At 46.3% G+C, this 21,398-nt stretch overlaps 3 protein-coding genes across 4 annotated transcripts in view; 2 read left to right on the top strand and 1 right to left on the bottom strand.

The window, feature by feature from the left end:
• Positions 1–205: 205 nt before the first annotated feature.
• Positions 206–2,790, top strand: tmem127 (transmembrane protein 127). The gene is made up of 3 exons (XM_076730016.1): positions 206–978; positions 1,070–1,234; positions 1,320–2,790. The coding sequence occupies exons 1-3, from the start codon at positions 735–737 to the stop codon at positions 1,628–1,630; spliced, it is 720 nt and encodes a 239-aa protein (XP_076586131.1). The 5' UTR covers positions 206–734; the 3' UTR covers positions 1,631–2,790.
• Positions 2,791–3,461: 671 nt separating this feature from the next.
• Positions 3,462–8,010, top strand: gatd3l (glutamine amidotransferase class 1 domain containing 3, like). The gene is made up of 7 exons (XM_076730484.1): positions 3,462–3,674; positions 3,757–3,809; positions 3,902–4,015; positions 4,161–4,292; positions 4,405–4,497; positions 7,069–7,234; positions 7,335–8,010. The coding sequence occupies exons 1-7, from the start codon at positions 3,558–3,560 to the stop codon at positions 7,467–7,469; spliced, it is 810 nt and encodes a 269-aa protein (XP_076586599.1). The 5' UTR covers positions 3,462–3,557; the 3' UTR covers positions 7,470–8,010.
• Positions 8,011–8,777: 767 nt separating this feature from the next.
• The window catches only part of igsf9b (immunoglobulin superfamily, member 9b), a 28,279-nt gene continuing 15,658 nt past the window's right edge, over positions 8,778–21,398 (bottom strand). Inside the window, exons 4-22 of one of the 2 annotated variants that reach the window (XM_076730482.1) lie at positions 20,224–20,370; positions 18,837–18,988; positions 18,524–18,641; positions 17,990–18,131; positions 17,402–17,547; positions 16,993–17,135; positions 16,763–16,903; positions 16,544–16,660; positions 16,298–16,448; positions 16,075–16,186; positions 15,793–15,968; positions 15,459–15,697; positions 15,242–15,326; positions 14,959–15,129; positions 14,786–14,822; positions 11,231–14,632; positions 10,918–11,087; positions 10,533–10,744; positions 8,778–10,340 (exon numbers count right to left, since the gene is read on the bottom strand). In XM_076730482.1, coding sequence (XP_076586597.1) covers positions 10,545–10,744; positions 10,918–11,087; positions 11,231–14,632; positions 14,786–14,822; positions 14,959–15,129; positions 15,242–15,326; positions 15,459–15,697; positions 15,793–15,968; positions 16,075–16,186; positions 16,298–16,448; positions 16,544–16,660; positions 16,763–16,903; positions 16,993–17,135; positions 17,402–17,547; positions 17,990–18,131; positions 18,524–18,641; positions 18,837–18,988; positions 20,224–20,370 — 5,849 coding nt within the window. In that variant the 3' untranslated portion in view covers positions 8,778–10,340; positions 10,533–10,544. The remainder of the gene's footprint in view (positions 10,341–10,532; positions 10,745–10,917; positions 11,088–11,230; positions 14,633–14,785; positions 14,823–14,958; positions 15,130–15,241; positions 15,327–15,458; positions 15,698–15,792; positions 15,969–16,074; positions 16,187–16,297; positions 16,449–16,543; positions 16,661–16,762; positions 16,904–16,992; positions 17,136–17,401; positions 17,548–17,989; positions 18,132–18,523; positions 18,642–18,836; positions 18,989–20,223; positions 20,371–21,398) is intronic. The other variant, XM_076730483.1, reaches the window with a different exon arrangement.

Genomic DNA, 21,398 nt, shown 5'->3' with positions numbered 1-21,398 from the left:
TCTTTTTTAGTTATTTGTAAATATATACCTGGACAACAAACAGTTTAAATGATATGACTTAATCAAGAGAAAAATACAGCCGCTGTGTAATGCTATCACATAATCACAAAAAATATAGCTTTAACGTTGTTTATTTGGAGGAGTCACCACTAGGTGGGAGCACTGATCGCAACTCCCGTTTAGACTGCAGCCTAGACGCCACGAAGAAGAATGTTATTAACACGGAAGTCGGCAATTTACAGGAAGCCAGCGTAAGCTTCCTTTTGTTTTGATTTGTCTTTGTTTTTCTGTACCAATTGGTGCTTATTTTTCATCAGGGTAGGTGGCTATATTAGTTAATAGGTTACAGTTTATATGATTTGTTTGAATTAATTTATTTTAATGACAGTTGGTGACACTTGTCGTTCGCTGTGAGCTAGCTTCAAACGGTAACAACAGAGCTAGCAGGCCCGAAGGCCATCTGTCCATTGTCTACCCGTCAGTCCGATACTTTTCCTGTTTCCATCAAGTAGCTAGTTTTAAGGTCAAACGTCGTTTGGAAACATTATATGTTCGAGCAATCAAAGCTACAGGAGCGCTGTCATCCGCTCATCGCCCGGGGTAACGTTAGCTGTGCCGGCTAACAGTACTTACTTTGGACAGTCAGTTGGCTGACCTTACTAACGGATCGTTTAGTGCAGTCGCATTTACTGTCAGTAAAGGGAAACCAACACCACAGACGATAAGGAGATTGGATGACCATGTATGCCCCACCGGGTTCTACTGTCCCTGGAGGTCGAAGGAGGAGAGGGGGCACCTCCCTGCCGAAGCAGCCGGAGCGGAGCCTGGTGTCGGCCCTGCCCGGAGCTCTGTCCATCACAGCGCTGTGCACGGCTCTGGCGGAACCGGCCTGGCTCCGGGTTCATGGAGGCACCTGTCCGAGACAAGAGCTGGGGGTGGCAGATGTCCTGGGCTACATTGACCCCAAGCTTCTGGACGGTGAGGACCAGTAGAAGCCCATTATGCCCTACAGCAGCGAAGAGTGTGTCAGCTCACCTGTAATGCTTTGTGATGTCTCTGTGTCCTCCAGATTACTGCGTGAACCCACAGACCATCTTGCTGCTGAGGGTGATCGCCGCCTTCTGTTTCCTGGGCATCCTGTGCAGTCTGACTGCTTTCCTTCTGGATGTGTTTGGCCCCAAGCACCCAGCACTAAAGATCACACGCAGATATGCATTTGCACATATTCTCACAGGTAACTGTAATCTGTCATGCTGGAGTTCTTTTCATTATAAAGAAAAATACTGGGTACTTAATCGTTTTTTTCCTTGTCTCCTCAGTGTTGCAGTGTGCCACCGTCATTGGCTTCTGCTACTGGGCCTCAGAGCTCATCCTGTCACTGCAGCAGCAGCACAAAAAGTACCACGGCTCCCTCATTTACGTCACTTTCGCCATCAGCTTCTACCTGGTGGCAGGAGCCGGCGGGGCCTCTATCCTCGCCACGGCTGCGAACCTCCTGCGCCACTACCCCACCGAGGAGGAGGAGCAGGCTTTAGAGCTGCTCTCGGAGATGGAGGACAGCAGTGAAACGTTTCCTGCTGATTATGACATTGCCAATCAGTTTCAGCCACCGCCTGCCTACACGCCCTAACGCCGCCAGCCTGGCCTTGCTAACACCTGCTTCTCTCTCAGCACGGCTACTGGCTTGATGAGCAGACCCCACTCTTTATCAAATGGAAATCTTCGCAAATACTCTCCATAATGAACACAGTGTGCACAGTTAGTGCACAAACCTTTACTGACAGTGCTTGGGTGCATGAAAGCTTTCTTAAGTGGTGGCAGAAATTTAGGAGATGATTCTTACTTTCACCACTGAAGTTGTTAGTGGTTTGCATGTAAATGGCTTTTAGGATTTGGTTCTTACATGTGAAGCAAACTAAACTGCAAGGAGGGCTCAACGTGGCTCATCACATGTAATTGATGAGACAGCCGCAGCCTGATCAGTGCCAATATTGAAGCTGGGCTGTCGGCACATTGTCAGCGGTTGCATTGCTCTTGGTTGGACGTGGATGAAGCTTTGTTCAGCATCATTTTGATGTCATTTTTGATAAGCTTTCCATGTGTATGATTTTGTTTTACCCATGCATCAAAAGTGCAGACATACACTGAGAAGTTTTAGACATTTCTTTTATATGAGATATCAAATGGACCTTATTATTTATTGTTTGGCTGTCTGTGCTGTGTCTTTCTTTCTTTTGCTTTGTAGACATCTATCACTGGTTTAGTCTTATTTAATCACATTTGTACTTGAAATAACAAGAAAATTGAAAAATGTGAGGCCGGTCTTTGTGGTGTTTTAAAAGGATCGTGGCATGTGTTGTGTGTTGAGAGCTAGCAGCCACGGAGAAACTGAGAAACACGTCTTTACGTTTGACAATAGCTGACACTTAGTGACAGGAACCTCGCCGCATCAGCCGGCCGTGTCATGTTTCTCGTATTTGATTTCTAAAAGAAACCTTGTTTATACTTTGTGATTTCCATACGTGACAGTTTGAGTATGTGTTTTCTATGCATGAGTTCTGTCGTACGCAAATTTTAAGCCTTCAGGCTGAATCTTCGGGAGCGTTTCACATAAGATTCCAGCTGAGGCTTAAAATTGTGATTGATGTGGTGACTCTAGTTGATTGTGTATTGTTCTGTTACTTCATTTCTGCATTTTGTTCCTCAAATTGTCGCGATACTTTCACCACCAGTATGTAAATATTGATTGTTTATACATAAAAAAGTGGTCATAATAAAATAAATGCCATATTTTGCCTCCTGTGTGTCATCTGTAACTTGATCTGGGGTTCTTCGCTAAATACAAGTGTTTTCCACCAAATTGGATATAGGAAGGAGCTGTAGTTCCGATTTAACGCTGTATTGACTCTGACATTTCAGGCTGACCGGGGTATTTTTGGGTTTACTGTCTAGACGCTACAGGGCATTACAGTGAGTAAGAGCCTTACAACCTAATAGACTTTAAAGGGCATACAGTATGCCTTACTGTACTGTATAAAGGCATCTCATCCGCCGCTGCTTTATAGAAATAGAGTGAGACGTTTAAAAAAAACTGCACCTGTATGCAGAGCGGTTTATAAAAGCTATTATCAATCCACTGCCCTGACAGTTTATTTTAAGTCTTTTTGCGTTATTTCTGCAGGTTTCTCCATCTAGACGCCGTGCTAAGAGTTAAACTGTAACTGGGTCAAGATATTTCATGGGTTAAAGCACTACATGTTTAGATTGCGCTCCAAAGCTGAAGAGTCACTCGGTGGCCAAATGACTTAAGTTAATCAGATGAATAAACAAGGTATTAATCGGGAAGGGTGTTCAAGAGACGAGTAGGCTGTTCGAGGCAAAGGAGCGTCGCCTCTTCTCAGAAAATAGAGCTTACGCGGTAACGTCACGTAGCCGCACTCTGGCGTATATATACAGACAGCCACAGGTAGATCAACATTACTACCAACAGTCTTTCCAGGCTCAGTGGTAAACTGTTTACTCACATTCTCCTCAAACAGTGAGACTGAAGCTAAATCATGATGGCAACCAGGACTTTGCTGTCAAAACAAACCCTGGCTGTTCTCTCTCGCCAGCCTGCCTGCTTTGTTCACCACGGTGACTATGGCAACTGGGGAAACACCAATATTGCAGTGGTAAGTGAAATATCAAAATGGGACCAGTGAAAAACCAGGCAGAGTATTAGCTGGGGGCTTCATTGTGATTCTGGAATCACAGGTTTTCTCAGGATGTGGCTGGTGGGATGGGACTGATGTCCACGAGGGAGTTTAGTGAGTATCACTCCTGCTGAGCTCAGGAATTTTCACATCATTGCACGAACATGTCACCACGCAGAGAGAGTAACTGACAGCTCTGTCTTCAGCACCATGTACCACCTGAGCCGTAACGGCGCTCGCTTCCAGATGTTTGCTCCAAATCAGCAGCAGATGCATGTGATGGACCACATGAGGAAGCAGCCGGCCTCTGGAGAGAACCGGTAGGCATGTTTGCAAACACGGATGCACTTTGAGATCAGGATCAGGATCACAGACAGGTCCAGTGGCTTGTTTACCTCTGAATGATTCCACGCCTGACGTGACTAATTCCAACAGTATCTATGATTATTTCTGGCCGTTACATAGGAACATGATGATGGAGGCGGCTCGCTTCAGTCATGGTCAAGGAATGATGCAAATGCAAGACCTGGCCAAGCTGGATGTCAACAGCTTTGATGGTGTCATCTTTCCTGGAGGCCACGGCGTCACCAAGAATCTGTGAGGGAGACAGAAAAATGATGTAATCGCTTTGAAACTGTGAGGTGTGAAATAAGAGAGAGAGAATAAGGAAGATGGAGCATTAATATTATTACAATTCTCAACTCTTTAGATCCTCCTTTGTGAAGGATGGCAAAGACTGCAAGCTGCACAACGATGTGGAAAGGGTGCTTAAAGATTTCCACCGTTCACGCAAGCCTATCGGGTACGTATCCTTTGGTCATATTCAATCCATCAGTAATGAGGGAGCAATGCTGTAAACCAATAACTCTACACACAATCTACAAAACACACAATCAGTTAAAGTATAAGAGCAGCAGTGGTTTGTTTTTATTGGGGCTTTACAATCACTTAAAATTCACATTTTAAATCCAAACATGAGGCAAAATTGCAGACTGCCACACTTTAAATCAGATTACATTAGATTACATTAGGCTAGATAAACACACGAGATTTAAACAATCCCTGTAATGGAATTGGGACGTTGGAGCAGCTGCAGAAAAGAAAAGAAGTCAGACAATGCAGTATTCATTGTCTGACTTCTTTATCGACAAACTGTGTACTGTTGTTGTGAAGTTTGGCTAAAATATATCCGAGTACTGACAGAAGCTGTTATCATTAGCATTATGAGAGGCAGTGACAGTGGCCTCACCAGACCTGCTACTTTATTTACTTTCACATTGTCAGTAAGCTGTTTGTTCCACTTTACTTTTACCTCAGACAGCACCACAAAAATCTGTTATGCCAGTCATGGCATATTCCTGAGAACAAAGCCTAAAGCAGCTCAACACCATCTTACTTACAACATAGGAATGTGCATTTGTATTTCACAGTAAGAGCATGTAAAATATGTTAAATAAAACATTCACAAACAAACCAAATCTGAAAATGTACTAAAAATCCTCTTGCTGTTAAATAACTGAAGTAAAGGCGGGAAAGAAAGCAATTAAAAAAAAACAGTCTACAGTCAGAAAAATCTGTTTACATGTTTGTAAAAATGTGCCTCATGAACTGTTATGAACTGCAAGTTGAGTCACCATCTAAGAGGCTACGTGGTGAAAGTGTGCGCTCACTGATCACAGCAGGAGGAGCAGGTGCAGTTAAACAGTCTTTACTCTCTAAAGAGGAAAGCTTACGCTGGGCGACGCACAGCCAGCCAGACCAAATCCCGCAGGTCAGAGCAGGCCGGACAGAGCGACCGCTCAGGCTGCAGGCAGAGTGGGATCTGCTGCAGAGACGCTGATCCTTTGGCTGCTGCGCTCGCACACGTGGACCAACGGGGTGGTGAGAGGAAACAGACAGGTGAGAGCCTCAGGTGAGGGGGCACCTGGTGGCCAGGTGCAGAGTGGCAGGTCGGACACGGCAGGATTACAGGAATAAAAGAGTGGAGCTGGAGGAGGAAGAGGATGGAGCAGTTCTGACCTGGAGGCAGCCTTCATTTAAATACTGATAAACTCCAGTGTAATCATTTCCTGTTATCATTAAGGCCCAAAAAGAGTTTGATCCATTAAATTTGATCAATAATGAAAAAATATTGAAGACAATGTCAGTTAATTTTCATCCTTCTTCAAGTGACGATAAAGGACATAAACAGCTGAACAAAGTGAGCATTGCTGTGCAGTGTAGGAGTCAGTATCAGTATCATCACTGTGATTCACGTTGCTGCCGCAGACAGGATACGCCCCCCCACCATTGTCCTGCTTTGTCAGAGCTGTAATCGGTGTCCTGGAATTTGCTAAATAACAAAACAAGCAGCGTCTAAATTTAGAATCGGATCATCTTTCTCAAAGCATTAATTTAGCCCCTGGTGGCAGAGTTATTATCTGCAGCTCCCCCGCAGTACAGCCCCTCCAGCTGCAGCTCCTCACCTCACCGGTGTCCTCAGATTTCATCAGTGTTTCACTCCTGTTGGAAAATTCAACTGGATGCACCCTTACCCCAAAATTCCTCCCCGGTAACATCCTGAGCTTGACCCGTTCATCCACACGTCCTGCTCCATGTGTGGACTTTGTTGCTTTTTGGTCAGCTGGAGCACATGAATTCTGATGTTGTCGGAACAAAAACATGAACACGGTGACATCAAAGAAACCATCTTGCCTTCCCTTATTTTAACAGAACAGAGCCATCATTAATGCTGTGACTGTACTGCTGTGTGCATCTTCAATAAATACCAAGTGTAAGTGTAAAATGATGATGATGATCGAACAATGACGCAGGCAGCAGTCAAGTCAGAAGCACACAGTCCTGAGAAGAGGTCCAATGAGCATACTGTGGGTGTGTGTGGGCTTTAAATAATACTTTGTGAGATCAGATGTAGTCTAAGCTTGTGTCCAGTAGCTGGTTCAGTTATTGGGATCCTTCTGATTTTGCACTGAAAGTTGAGTTTAAGTCTGTATGATCCCAGTAAAGCTGCACAGGTGTGTGTTACCTGCTTCAAGCTGCAGTGCTCGTGCTCTAAACGTTGATGAATGTTGTCTGTCCAGATTGGCTGCACATCCTCCCATGGTTTCATTTATTGGAAAATGGTGATAATAAACAGCTGACAGTCTGTAATCTTGCCTCATGCCCATGTTTCGGTCAGTAATGGTGGATTTCCAGTGAAGACTGAGCTTCACACTGCTGTCCCAGTGCTTTATGCTGGGGGAGCTTTTCCTTTTCAGGCTCTGAATCTCTCCTGTCGGATGCTGGTAAGGCAATTATTCTCACACCCCGATCAGTCTTGCCTCTTAATCTTGACTTAATAAAAACCTCAACTGACTGTCTGCTCCTGTCTCAGTCTGGCCAGCATGGCTCCCGTGCTGGCCTGCCGAGCGCTGCCGAACATCGAGGTGACCATGGGCTACGAGCGGGACGACAGCACTCGCTGGGGGAACTGGCCTCACACGAACATGGTGCAGGCCGTGAAGAGCATGGGCGCTCGCCACAACGGCCGTGAGCCATACATATCCTTTCCTTTCAGTGTAAATCCACAGATTTATGTTCGTTTAGTCATTTTTTTCATTCTGAAATGACTCCAGCTTTCACCTTAACTCTCTCTTTCACGAAGCTTATGTGGACGAGAAGAACAAAGTGGTCAGCACCCCTGCCTTCATGTGGGAAACCGACTATCACTATCACTATATCTTTGATGGCATTGGAAATATGGTCAAACATGTCATGCGCATGTCAACCAAGTAATGCGGCGTTTTGAGCCTGGAAAAGAAATAGAGAAAGTTGGTGTTTATGCTCATCATGCACCTCTGTACTGTGACCAATTCTTACCTGAAACAATATAAATGCTTTAGTTAAAGAGCAGATGATTTGTCGTGTGTAATTGCTAGCATTGGTTTATATACAGGAAGGGAAACATGTGACGAGTCCAGATAACGTCTGAGCAGATCGGCACATCTCATGGGTCACTGTCCACCTCGCCATGGTTTGACCTGGAGACAGAGTGTCTTAACCAGGACAGGCAGGGATTCATTGTCCTCACAGTCAACCACAACACAGCTGACGTTGTAAACTGAAGGATCAGCAGTTAAATGACAACTGCGTCTGATGTTTGGTCACAGCAGGACTCTGCACCACACAATGTACGAACCACAAACCAATGAGGATCTACACCCACTGCAGACACGAGCTGTGCGCATCTCTGACTCCAAACTCCATGAAACTTAGGCCTGTAACATGTTAAACACCTCCCCCAGATCCTTGAAATAAACAGTGACTGCGTGGACAATCGCTTGCAATGCTGTGTAATGTTTGTCACACTGCTGAGTGCAGAGGTAAGACACCTGTGACTCACCTGTCTCCAGAGGGATGACTCATACTACAGCATGTTAAAATACAGGAGAAGTTGTAATGATGGGCTGAAACAGAGGCTCCATATGTGGATCTCTCGGCCTGTTGGTTGACCACTTTGGTGCAGACATTCAGGGTCCCCAGAGGATGAATCTTCCTGACTTTTCATATAGCGCCACCATCAGGTTTCATTTGGCCAAATTTGGTTTATGACCAAATATCTAAAAAACTAACGACATTCACATCAGACTGAGCTGTGCTTTGTGTTCAGCGAACGTTAGCATGCTAACATGTACATTAGCATGTTAGCATTATCACCAGATGCATGCTCACATTAGCCTTTAGCTTTAGCTTAAAGCAGCGCCTCAGAGCTGCTATTCTTCTTCTGTATGTAGCAGAAGTTCGGTGTTTTTAGGCTTGTTGCAGCACGTATGTACGTATTTTAAAATCAGCTCATAGAAAGACAAAAAAGGCAGAGGCAAACAGACGCTTCACGGCATGTGGATACAACTGGTTTCACAGGTACAGACCACACCACACCAGTATGTGATTAAAGGTTTAAAAGAGAGGACGGGTTAACCAGATTAGCCCTGCTAGTTAACCAGCTGCTGTGATTCAGTTAAAGAGCGACTGTGTTCATCCTCACTGCATTTCCTCGAAACACCAGATAAATAAATAAGTAAAAGTCAACACATTCTCAGTCTGGTACATTCAGAATAAAACAATTTATTCATTACAAACATATAAAAATGACAAAAACAACCAGGTGGCAAGATATAAAAATTTCCAGTTTGTACAAAACTTCCAAAACCATCATCAGAAATGCATACTCACTCCATATGAAGATCTTCATCTGGGTTTTTTACGTAAATAGAGTACAAAGAATCGCTAGAAAGGTTTTCTTATCTGTCAGGTGACGTAAAAAAAACAACTTCTTTTATTTTTCAGTTAAAAAACCAACAAAAAAAATGTAGGCTACTGGGCACAAAATTCATAACAGACTCATAATTCAAAGACAGAACCAGAAGTCGATGAAATATTCACAGTGTTGCCTTCACACCAGTGATGTGAATTGTAAACATCGTTGCATATCATAACTCACCGTAATAAATATACAGAAATACTCAACGTGTGAGCCAAACGAGTGTAAAAAAGGTTCGGCTTTCCAATCGTTTTTAAGCCTCTGATCGTTTTGTTTGATTATAGCTCGTCAGCGCAAACCTTCCACGGTCAATCAGCTCGTGCGTCCTTCTGACATTTACAAAAAAAAAAAAAAATAAGGCAAAAATCATTTTCCCTGTGGCTGCCGTTCAATCGAGGCCAGGTGTGACCGATTCAGGTGGAGTAAAGTAGCATTTTCTCATCCGATGAAATGACGAAGTGGAATATACAACAGCAGGGTTCGTTCACATTACAGTACATATAAACATTTATACACTTTGAGCAAATAGTGGGAAGTGATTTGATTACGTACGTAGAAAGTCTTCAACGGGAACTTTACTGTGACAGATAAAATGTATAAAACAGGAAATGAGTTCAGCAGGAAAATCACAGTGGCAAATAAACAAAGTCTTCTTTTAAATACAGTAAATAACGGTTTGGAGTAGCAAAGTTAAATATCATGAACTGCTGCGACAAGAGTTGCCTAATCATGTGATCTTTAAGTAGTATTACTCAAGTACTTCATATTCAGAAGGAGATGGTGGTGAAAATGCTCCGAGCACCGTCTGACTGACACACAGGCGACACTGCAGCTACACACATTTCCACCTACAGACCGACATTGTCATTAGCGTCCCTTTGCCTTTATTAAAGGGAAGACTTTCGATGCATAAACATGAAATGCGACCTTCATCACGTAGCATGCTGCTGCTTTCATAAAGCAGGACTTAGGAGGGGGGAGCACTTCATTTCTCAAAGCAGCCCTGTGTGCCTGATTGTCAAGGTTGGAAAAAAAAATATCCAAAAATACAGTTCTTAGAAAAATAAACAATCCCTTCTGAGCTTCACTATGCAAAGCACAATGGAACAAGTACAAGAATGTCATCTGAGAACAACTGAGGAGTTGCAGTCTGTCACGTTTGATGGCATACAGCGTATAATAGTGTCTCTTTAAATTGCTTAACTTTAGTCTACTGTAACAGAGGATAAAAACATAAAACCATGAGTTCTTCACGTGACAGTTCCAGTGAGGTGTGACGGTGTCCAGGACCACAGTGCTGCCGTCTCTTCTTTAAAACTGCTATTTGGTGTCTGTCTTAGATATACCTGTGGAAGACAAAGGGCGGTGCAGCGTTAGAGAACAGCCCTCACAGATTAACACATGTTAACTGAGGAGCAGCTGGCATGCACGAATTCACATGGATGATGCAGTAGCAGGCGAGAAAAGGATGCAGGCATGCGAGCAGTGAGAGGTGGAAAAAAGAGGACAGAGGTGAGAGGGCAGGCAGAACAACGGACCGAGTCAAGCTGCTAGAGCAGGGCTGAGTTGGAGTCAGAGCCTGAATCGTGGCCAGGGCCGAGGCAGGGCTCACGGGAACAGATGGATTCCTGAGCCCGCCTGTACTCCTGGTACTCCTGGCGGAGAGCGTTGAAACGCGCCTCACTTAGGGAGCGGCTGTACTGGCAGCGAGGTGGGATGGAAACTGGCGGGCTGACTGAGGGAGACGGGCCTGGGGAGGGCATCAGGGAGAGGAAAGGCATGGATGGTGTGTCATGGGACAAGCTCACAATAACGGCACAAGGGCACAGGATGAACACATGCAGCATCACGTCACTTCAAGCTTTACACTCGTGCAACAACGAAAACATCACACACGTGACGGGAGTGTAAAGAAAAGATCACCTTTCTGTCGCTGGTCCTGGAGGCCACCAGCTTGATCACATTTGGGCTCCACTCTGCCTCTCCGAAAACCCGTTTGTGACTGATCAAACCTCATGGCCTCCAGGACCTCCGAGTCCACGCAGGCATCAGCAGAGTCCCACTCATAACTCTCATCTACTGATGTGTTCCTTCTAACGAGATACACAAAACAAGTGGTCAGACAACAGTAATCAAAACAACAACGTTAATGTTATTTTGGCAACATCAATGAATCCCTCTGCCAAGAAGACACTCCAGTGTTTGTTGCTATCATCCAGGTGCGGTGGTGTTTCACCTTTTCGCTCTCCTCTCAGGCAGCTCCATCTCAGCTCTGTGCCGCTCGCTTTCCTCTGTGGTTTCGGGGGAGCTGAGGAGTGTAGGAGTGACGGACAGGGACTGTCGGAAGAGACCGGCGCTACCTCTACCACTGCTCTGACTGGCATAGCTGGCCCTCCCTCCCTCCCTGATCTCTGTCTCCCCTCCCCTCCCCATCAGCCTGTCTGGCTGTCTGTAGCTGTCCCCCTCCCTGGGTGGGAAGGGGGCGTAGTAAGGTGAGGGCCAGCTGATGCCCCTGGGTAGATAGGACCTCGGAGGGCCCCTCCTGGGGTCCATGGGTCTCATGCTCTCCGCTCTGGATCCTGGCCAGTGTTGGTACTGGGGGACAGGGATGGAGGAGGGCATGGGGACATACTTATGTTGGGCAGACCTCAGGGTGTCTTGATAAGAGGGGGACCACCTGGAGGACTCGGGGAAAACAGCAGCTTGCCGTCGTGGATCGGAGGGTTCAAGCATTGGGGAGACTGAGGTTTGTCTGGGAGGGTACATGGAAGGAGTGAGGTAGGGAGGACTAGCTAAAGGTCTTTGTGCATGGTGAGGCCTCTCTAAGCTCCCCATGCTGGGACGTCTGAAGGGGACATACTCCCTCCAGGAGGGGCCTGGCCTGGGAAGGGAAGAAGGACTGTGACCCAAACTGTAGGACTTCAGCCTGACGTCCGGGTTTGGGAACTCGTCCCAGTAACATTTCTCAGAAATATATGTTCTAGGGGTCTCGAAGTGCTCCCACCGCTGTGAGCCTAAACTGATAGACTTCTTTAGAAAAGGACGAGGCTGTCCCATACCTGAGAGCGTCCGACAAGGGCCGATGCTTAAGGATTTCTTTAGAAATGGCACAGGGGCTTGACATATTCGTGATGCAATGTTATTAGTCCTACTGCCCTGAGAAGCTTGTCTTTGGGGTTGCTCTAATAAAGACTCACTGCTGTGTACAAAACTCTGTGAGTGCTTAGACACGATATCTGCCATTCCTTTAGCTGCACTGAACAAGGTGTGAGCTGACCTGGATCCAAGTCTGGATTCAGGTCTCTCTGTGCTTTTATTCCCAGCTCGAATTTGTGTTTTCTCATCATAAAGTTGCTTGCTAGTTTTTTCTGGACCGGGAGACGATGGTCTCGTCTCGTCTGGGAATCTAACTCTAAGTGAAAGATCTCTACCATCCATGTGGAAGGAGCGTTTATAGCCTTGTTTTTTACTACCATAAAAGCTTGACTCCGCAGCACCCGCAGAATGAGCCTGTTCAAAGCAAACCTTTTGGCTTGAGTCTCTTTCCTCGTTTTCCTGAACATGCACCTCCCAGTTTCTAGGAACCACGTCAGGCTTCGTTCCCGGGGACTTATCTGGCTTCAGTTCTGAACTTTGTCCGGCAGTGTCTGTGACTTCAGTGTCTTCCACAGGCTCATCCACGCTCATTTCAATGAAACCTGGAAGGCTAAGGTATTCAAGAATTGCACTTGTCTGCAGTGGGGACATTTTGGGAGATGAAGCTGCAGGCTTGGCCTTGAAGGACCCTGACATTCCTGGGGCAGAAAATTGGGACTGGTCACTCTCAACTTCTTCTACAAGAGTCAGTGTTGAAATAGGGCTTGGGCTATCAGAGAAGAGACACTTGTCACTCCTCCTGGAGCGCGTTCGGACGCCCTCTCTCTCTAACTCAGAGTAAAACCCTGAACTCCGTCGGTCATCCCGAGCCTGAGTGTCTTTTTCTTTGGCCTTTGCTCCTACTTCATGATGTTCATAGGGCAAGGTAGAATAGCTTGATGGACTGGGATCCCTTGTGGCTGTGTAGTCTACTTCTGCAGTTCTCTGAGGCTGATGATATGGAGCTGAGGCTGAACCTTCAGGCCTCTCACTGTCAACTGAAGGACGTCTGGTAGCTGGATCCCAGGTCTGAGTTCCTGCATAAGCGTATGAATGTCTAGACCTTGTTGCAACACCTCCATCCTGTGTCTTTTCCCTTAAACCCTTCTCAGTCAAGGACTTTCTGCCTATATCTGTGTCCCTCTGAGGGCTCAATGACCTGGCTCTGTCTGGTGTTTGTAGGCACAGGACAGGTGGACTTTGTGAGGTGACATCAGGGGAAAGCATGGGGAGGGAGGTGTTCTGGGTGACTGGAGAGCATGATGAATCAACAGCAAAAGAGTCCTCTGTGGTTTCCCTACGCTTGCGAGGATGCTGAGACCTGGGCGATGTGGTGTTCCGGGGGGTCTGTACAGGAATGAGGCTGGTGACTGATGTAACAGGGCTAATGTCCCATTGAATGTGAGACGTAGGGAGCCGGTCCATGGGACTGCTGGTGTTCCCGAAGTAGCATGCCCTCCGATAGTCAGACACCCGACTTGTCTGACCAGAGGGCCTGTGTTTCTGTCGGATGGTAACATCTTGTGGCTTCCATACAGGTTCTTCCTCTGACTTGGGTGAGTCCCGCTGAGGACTTTCTGTCTTTTTAGACTGTTGCTCGTCTCTTCCTCGTCCACGACCTCTATGTTCAGCTGTATAGCTCTCCAGCTCCTTCTCCATTTTTTCCCTCTCCTTTGCCAATTGGACACACTTGTTAATGCTGTCCCGCTCAAGCTCGCTGTCAAGTTGTGAGACCAGGGTGCTGTTATTAGTCAACTGACTCTCCATCGGCTGGTAGCCTGCATGGAGTGGTCTGTCTCTGTCTCTATCCAGATGCTTAGATTTCTTGCCTAAAGTGAGGAACAGATCGTCAGCCTGGCCTGGCATACGGTGCCTCCTGAGAGAATCACTGGGTTTTTTCTCACTGTTGTCTGAATAGAAGCTGGCTCTTTCCAGTAGGGCCTCTGAGCCTTGTTCATCGTCAGAGTAAAAGCAGCCGTGACGAGAAAAGTTTCTGGCCATGGCCCGTACTCGTCCAGGGGAGGAAGGAGGTCTGCTCAGCTCTGGGACGTCCACAGTGAGAGGAGAATTCTTCCTCTCGTCCTTCTCTGAGCTCAAAATGCTTGACTTCGGAGAGTCCCTGAACGATGTCCTGTTGCTCCCTGAGCAACTTGCTCCACCATTAATTTGCAGGATGTCCTCCTTCAAGTTTTTCTTATTGGAGGGACTGGAACCCCCTTGCAGTGGTTGGACAATGAAGCGTCCATCTGGGCCTCGGGAGATGGACTCCAGAGCCGTTGGTGAGGGGGCCTGAGACCCTAGGTGACTCTCAAAGAGCGTGTAATGTGGTGGAGGAGACGAGTTGGACAGGAGTTGTCTCCGCTGGTCATGGTATTCCCCGCGGCTGCCTTTATCGAAGGACGACCGGTCGGACTGTGAGGAGGAGGAGTTGGGGAAGAACGGAAGCGGCGGGCAAAGCTTCAGCTTCAAAACGCTGTCTGGGCTGCGAGGAGGTGAGCGAGTGCTAAGATAGACATGGACAAGAAAAAAATTATTAAAGGTCATACTCCATCAAAGGTGGCAGAGACGCATTAAACTGTCCATTACAATCAAAATGCAAATGAAGGAATAGAAATGTTTAATGAAAATACACATGTGCGCAGATGAAGACACTCACTCTGGAGAGGAGCTCTTCTGGAAGGCAGATGGGAGATCTAAGAAAAGTGAAGGAAGGAATAAAATGTCAAACGATAGCACAGCTGAAAGTCCCATCATTACAAAGCGTGTTTAACGTAAACTCAGAAATCATCAACTGCTCTTTCCGCACACCAAGTCAAACCAATGTTTTACCGTGTCTTCTCTTTCTGCGCCGGCGCCGTCTCCTCTGACTCATATAGCACGCTGTCACCAATGAGAGGATGATGGCCACAAACAGGAAGCACACTCCTCCTAACACACCAGCCAACAGGGGCTCAGGGATGACCTCCAAGAAACTTGGGCGCAGGGGGTAAATTTCCATCCCTGCAATCAGACCAGTAGTCAATAATGGTGATAGAAGATTCCACTGCACAAGTAATATCGTGGAAGCTTGACTCAATATGCAAGTGATGCTCATCCATAGAAAGGCACTTACCAATAGTGGAGACATTGACAGACTGGCTCGGTTCGCTGAGTACTTTGTTGCTGCGAGACATCAGCCTCAGATCATAACTGGAGTCCTGAGAGAAGGTGTTTGATTAGATTTGTATGCCTGTGGTTAGTTACTACATGCAACCAAATAGTGAAAGCAAGAAACACAGAGGTCACTCCGACTGATCTTTTGGCTAAACGAGAAATAAATTAATCATTACCCTTAGCAGTCCTTGTATAATAAGTTCACTCTGATTGGCAGTGATGTTGCTGCTGAGGATGACCCATTGGCCCTGATTCCTGCGGGCTTGCAGCACGTAGCCAGTCAGCGGGGAGGATGGAGCCTCAGGAGGCAACCACTGGAGGAGAACACCCTGCTCAGTCCGGTTGGCTGCCAGAAGTATGGGAGGTTCCAGAGCTGGAAGAGTGGTGACAGCTGTAGGTGGTTCTGTTGGCACAGCTGATAAAAAGACCCACTGTAAGTTCAAACTGACATTTTCCGACAGCAAAACAGCATCAGAGAGACGGAGGGAAACCTAAATGACTTGCACAAACCTTGTGTTCGCACAGTAACAATTTCACTGAACGGACCAGAGCCGAGTTTATTCTGAGGTAGAACACTGAACTGATAGCCAGTGCCAGCAAGCAGCCCAGTCACCAGCAGGTAGTTTTTGGATGTTGGCACAGGCAGAGACGCCCATTCATGTTTCCCCCTCGATGCCTGCTTGACCCTGGAAAAAGAATTCAAACCAGCCAAAATAAAGACAGACCATCAAGCAGTTGGGACTGTTGACAGCTAAAAACTGCATCATACAGTGTGTACTATGTGTTACTGACCACACAGTGAACTTCTGGGTGTATCCACCATCAAAGCCTGGTACCCAGGACACGTTGGCCTGGTTCATCTCTGTGGTGACATACACCGAGGACACGACATGAGGACTGGTGCCTGAGAGACAGAAAAATACGGCTGTAAGTTTAAACAATACAGGTGAACACATTCAGGTTAAGTGTCTCATATCAGTGCATTAATTTACAGAAATAAGGTCGGCCTGCTCACCCAACACCATGACCACAGTGCCTACGCTGACGGTCGCTACACGATTAGTGGCCAAGCACTCCCAGCCCCCATGGTGATCTTTACTGAGTGGCTGCAGCAGGAGGGAGCCGTTAGCCAGCACAGTGTACACAGAGCGAGGAGTAGGGCCAATCTGTGTGGAGTGACAGCAACAGGTGAAATAAGGTATCGGTAATAAGACATGTTTGAGCAGCGCCTCTGCCTCTCAGAGTGGAAAATCTCCTGTACCTTGCTCCATGTTATGTTTGGAGTGGGGTCTCCACTGGCTTCACAGGGGATGATCAGCTCTCTGCCCACCTCCTGGAGATACTCAGGCCGAGGTGACACTCGGAATGACGGCGGGTCCTGAAGGAGGGAGGGAGACTTTTTACCTGTGCACATGTTTAACTGTGTATGCTCACAGGAAAAGGTTTTCTCTGGAACTAAAGTCGAGAGCATCAGCCTTACCTGCAAAATGACCTGTGTGGCTTCAGACTTGCCCATGGTGCCATAGCTGTTATAGGCTGTACAGGTGTACATGCCCACAGCATTGTCATTGGCTGTTGTTATAAAAACTGAGCCCTCGGAGTTCACTAACCAACCTGGGTACTGGAGAGATCAAAAGAGGACAGAATTATTCAAGGACGAAAGAGGTATGTGTGCAGAGACACACTGGATTTCTTCAGGACAAGGCTTACCTTGTCAAGATTCAGGTCGTCCCCATCTTTGGTCCAGTTGACATACAGCACAGGGGGATCAGCCTGGACAGGGCAGACAATGACTCCCTCCATGCCCGCAGGCAGGTATGTTTCCCGGGACATTCGGCCAACACGTGCCGGGTCTGAGGTGGAGAAAGAGGAATTGATCACAGAAAGTAGCTAAAGACGTTCTTTCCACAGGGCAAGCAGGGAAATACTCAAGACCCCTGCAACTTTGACCAGGGTTATAAAAGCTGAATGAAAGCACCAAAAACTGCAGTTCCCTGAAAGGCCATTTGAGGCTGGCTTATTAAAACACATACTTTTACAGTAGAAATAAATGTTTACAGCCTGGGTAACGTCACAGAGACCACATCCATTGTTTTACAGTCTATGGATTAAACCTTACGTTTCACTTTCAGGTGTGCAGAGGCTGAGGGCGGGGTCAGTATCCCATTAGTTGGGATGCAGGTGTAGTTGCCAGCATCTTCTGGGATGAGATTAGGGATAAGAAGTGTTCCATCCACCAAAATCTTCACTCTGGACTTTAGGGACCTAAAACCAAAATACACAAAACATGGTGCAGTTTAAGAAGTTATCAAATTGACATTTGTAATGAGAATAAAAATTGATTATTTACAATGTTTATTTATCAGAGCACAGAAAATATCACAATGATCTGAACACTAATCCCCTTTGTGTAGGGTTTATAGCGTGCTTGTGACCAAATGATATAATAGTCTTATAGATAATCTAATTAGAATTGATTGTATTACCAACATGCTCTGGAAAACGACTAAATGATCCATTGTGTTTATTTAAAGGCTTCCTTTAAATGTCCTTCCGGTATTCCAGTTAAGCAAATGAGGATACTGTGGCTGATTATGTCTGAGAATCAAGAAGTCACATTAATCATGTTTTACATCTGACAGAGAAAGTATATTAAGTGTGTTTTCTTTTCACTTCATGGACACAGTGCAGGGACACCTGTACTCACTCAACATGGTAAACATTCTGCCCTTGTTTCAGCCACTCATAGGTGAGGTTAGACGGGTAAGCGTCAGCCTGACACTGCAGAACTGCATCCTGGGACATGTTGAGAGTGGTGTCCTCTGGGGATATGATGATGATTGGAGGTCCTATTGACGAGGTGGAAGAAAACATAACAGACCCTGATGTTAGTATTGTGTTTATGTAGTCAGTCAAGACCAGGGTAGCAGATCAGTACTGATCGGTCTTGATTCAATGCAGCAGCAGCAGACGGGCTATAGGTGGCAGTATAGACTCTGTAACCATGACTGTTACACTGTTCACTGGGTTTGTAGTCGCACAATGAGATCGTAAAGCCTTTGAGGCGAACTTAATCTATCTGGATGGACCTTTTGTCCCAGAAAAACATATGTAGTAGATGCTATTTTAAAGAACACAATCCTGTGTCTGGTTCACCTGCACATCACATCACAGCAAACGCTCAAACGTGAGATCAGCAGGGATTCCGTCTCTCCCTGGTGATTGACAGATGACCACTGACCTTTGACCTGCAGCTGTGTGGAGTGGGTCAGGTTCCCCTCCGAGTTGGACACGTGACATTTGTACACTCCAGAAATATTTCTTGTCACGGAGGCCAAAGACAGGGTACCATTGAGTACCTAAAAGGGGGCGGAGGTACAGAGTAAGAGGATCAAACAGAAAGAGAAGTCGGAGGACGATCGTGAGGCTGTCGTGGAGAGGACAACAAAGCAGTTTGCTTCAAAGGAACATCAAAGCAACAACTCCTCCAGAAAATGCTAATTATAAAGTATTTAATTAAAATACTGCAAATGCCATCTGTTAATCCAACTCACTTTTATTTTTTCATGTTTCTCAATTTGGCTCTCATCTTTGTGCCAGACAACAGTTGGTCGAGGGTTGCCATGGGCTCCACAGCTGAGAGTCAGCGCGTCTCCGAGCAGAACCTCCACGAAAGTTGGTGGTGTCTTGATAAACACAGGTGGAGCTAGAACAAAGACGGAGCAGATGAAATATTTAGCTTTATTTACATATTCAAATGGGACAAAGAAGGCAATCAAAGCACTAACTTAGCACTAAAGTCAACAGTCAACCAAACTCAGATGGCTTTGGTTGATTTGCTGTGGTTCAGAGGTAACACCTGTAGCTCACCCCAACACAGAAGAGCTCAGTGGCAACTGGACGGATGCTCTGAAAATCTGGTTTAGTGAGACGACCCCCACACTTTGTGAGCACTTTTACCTCCTCTGTGTGGAGGGGGCAGTTGGTGGGTATGTGTGGCTGCAATGTGCTCAACTGAAGAAGATTTATGAGTTTTAGTGAGTAACTGTGTCAATAGATTTGGAAAGAGACACTGTTCATGTTTCCGAACGTGGTGTTTTGTGCATCACAGATGTAAATGGAGCACAATAACTGGGGTAACCACCAAACAGCAAATCCCACTACAACTATCTGGACTGACTTTTATGTTTTGTAATCCTTTTTTTGTGTTGCTGAGGGGAGAATATGGACTTAACACTGCTATGTTTGTGTTTTTTTACCCTGATGGGACCACCCATGCTAAAAATACATGCACTCATTGAATTGGAAAGGGATTGGATAAAATATGTAATCACTGTTTATGTGCATAAGGCTGTGTGTCAAGTTTGGCTTTGGGATTACTGAACTTAGTCTTAGGTAACATGTACAGTATTCACGTGATATTCAATGCATGAACTCATGAAATACTATTATGTGCAAGACACGTGTCCAGTGTTCATCTGCAACCTGATGCAGCACATGAAGGCCATTCATTCACTGTCAAATCCCCACTTCACACTCTCAGTGGAAGTCCTAACTCTACTGAGGCATAACTGGTGTGTGTGTGACAGAGAGTGGGATGTAGGTGGGTTAAAAACAGTCAGATTTACACATTTAACCTTAATCTTTAGCCCACACAAGCCATGCATACGCTGTCCTGCTCCTGATATTCTGAAAAACAACTCCTACATTGACATCAGCTCACAGCAGGTGAGGTATCGACAAAGACACGATCACTGTGTACACAGAACGCCACACAGAACGTCCCAATACGCTGCTGTGATACTCAGGAAAATTCAGTTTGGCAGGACCTTCAGAGTCCCAGCCAGGCTCCACACTGTGGCTGTTCTAAACAAGGACAGTGCCAGTGATGAGCAACGAAAGGAGCAGCTCCAGAGACCCAAAAACCCTGCAGTGCTGCACCTGTGATGGAGAGGAAGGTCCATGTGCCGTTTTGAAAGTCGTCTGTTTTGCTGTCCAGGAGCAGAATGCGGCATTCGAACCAGCCCTCGTCCTCCAGGGTCAGCCGTTCCACCAGCAGAGAGGCACCCCGGGTCAGCGACACACGGCCTGTGGGAGGGGGGGGTGAGTGCAAAGAGGAAGGGATGAGAGACGGAGAGAGAGAAACGGTCAACACACACACATAGCCAGACAGGCCGAGTCAGCACATGCAGGAAGAGGGCTTACCATGCAGAGGACACAGGCATCCAGTGCCACAAAGGCCACAGTCAAAGTCATAGACTTTATGCTAGCACACAAAACCAAGCTCAGTGTGATCATCAACTGCAGCTCAACCGTTTGTAGCAAAAAAACAACCACAAAACTAAGATTCAGTGGAGGTGGCAGGCAAAGTATGCCGCTCAGGGGATGAGAAGTCCGCGACCGTAAGTTTGAGTGCAAACACATGAATCACTCCAGTGATGATTGTAATGATACGCAGCATCACAGAAAAAGATGGTGTCCTGTCATTTAGGGTTTGGGTGATGGTGGAGTGGAGAGCTAGCATGTGCATGCCAGGGATATTTGGCGGCCGCTTCATTAAATCACTAAAATAGAAGCTGCGGGAAAAATTTATGGATATGAAGGAATGCTGTGAAAGAATTTGTGCATTGGCATGATTAGTTGACCTGAGAGGGCCTCGCTGTCCTTCACACTTGGCATGCTTATGCAGGCAGACTCTGGGTGTCTGGAGGTAACACTGCAACCTTGTTGATGTTCCCTCCTCCCCTGATAATGAAAGGGACTTGATGATATGTCATTCTGTACACAGCTGAGCGAACGCAATGCCACTTTAACTTCTTCTCTCCCATCAGACTTGTGTTGTAATAAACTTATATATTCAAGAGAAGGAGTGTTTAAGTCTTCTTCTTCCTCTCATTTTATGCAGTTTTCGGCTTAAAAGGGATTTCTACGGCAGATGCTGGATGAAACGAGTCACCAGGTTTTGTTTATCAGCGAGGGACACCGGGCAGACATAAACAATATGGAGCGCCGCAGATGCATGTTCTGAACTTGTGTGTGAGCTGAACACCCTCAATGACACAGATGGATCCATGCACGCACACACACACTCTAACACACACCCATACTCCGCTCCC

Source organism: Chaetodon auriga, chromosome 5 (assembly GCF_051107435.1).
Source record: "Chaetodon auriga isolate fChaAug3 chromosome 5, fChaAug3.hap1, whole genome shotgun sequence".
Lineage (NCBI taxonomy): Eukaryota > Metazoa > Chordata > Actinopteri > Chaetodontiformes > Chaetodontidae > Chaetodon > Chaetodon auriga.
Note: the sequence above shows the minus strand (reverse complement) of the source record. Positions and strands in the feature narration are given on the sequence as shown.

Coding starts and splice junctions, on each gene's coding strand:
- tmem127 (XM_076730016.1), top strand. CDS start 735: ATGACCATGTATGCCCCACCGGGTTCTACTGTCCCTGGAGGTCGAAGG. Junction 979..1,069: donor TGACCCCAAGCTTCTGGACG/GTGAGGACCAGT, acceptor TGTGTCCTCCAG/ATTACTGCGTGAACCCACAG. Junction 1,235..1,319: donor ATTTGCACATATTCTCACAG/GTAACTGTAATC, acceptor TTGTCTCCTCAG/TGTTGCAGTGTGCCACCGTC.
- gatd3l (XM_076730484.1), top strand. CDS start 3,558: ATGATGGCAACCAGGACTTTGCTGTCAAAACAAACCCTGGCTGTTCTC. Junction 4,498..7,068: donor CGTTCACGCAAGCCTATCGG/GTACGTATCCTT, acceptor CTCCTGTCTCAG/TCTGGCCAGCATGGCTCCCG. Junction 7,235..7,334: donor ACAACGGCCGTGAGCCATAC/ATATCCTTTCCT, acceptor TCTCTCTTTCAC/GAAGCTTATGTGGACGAGAA.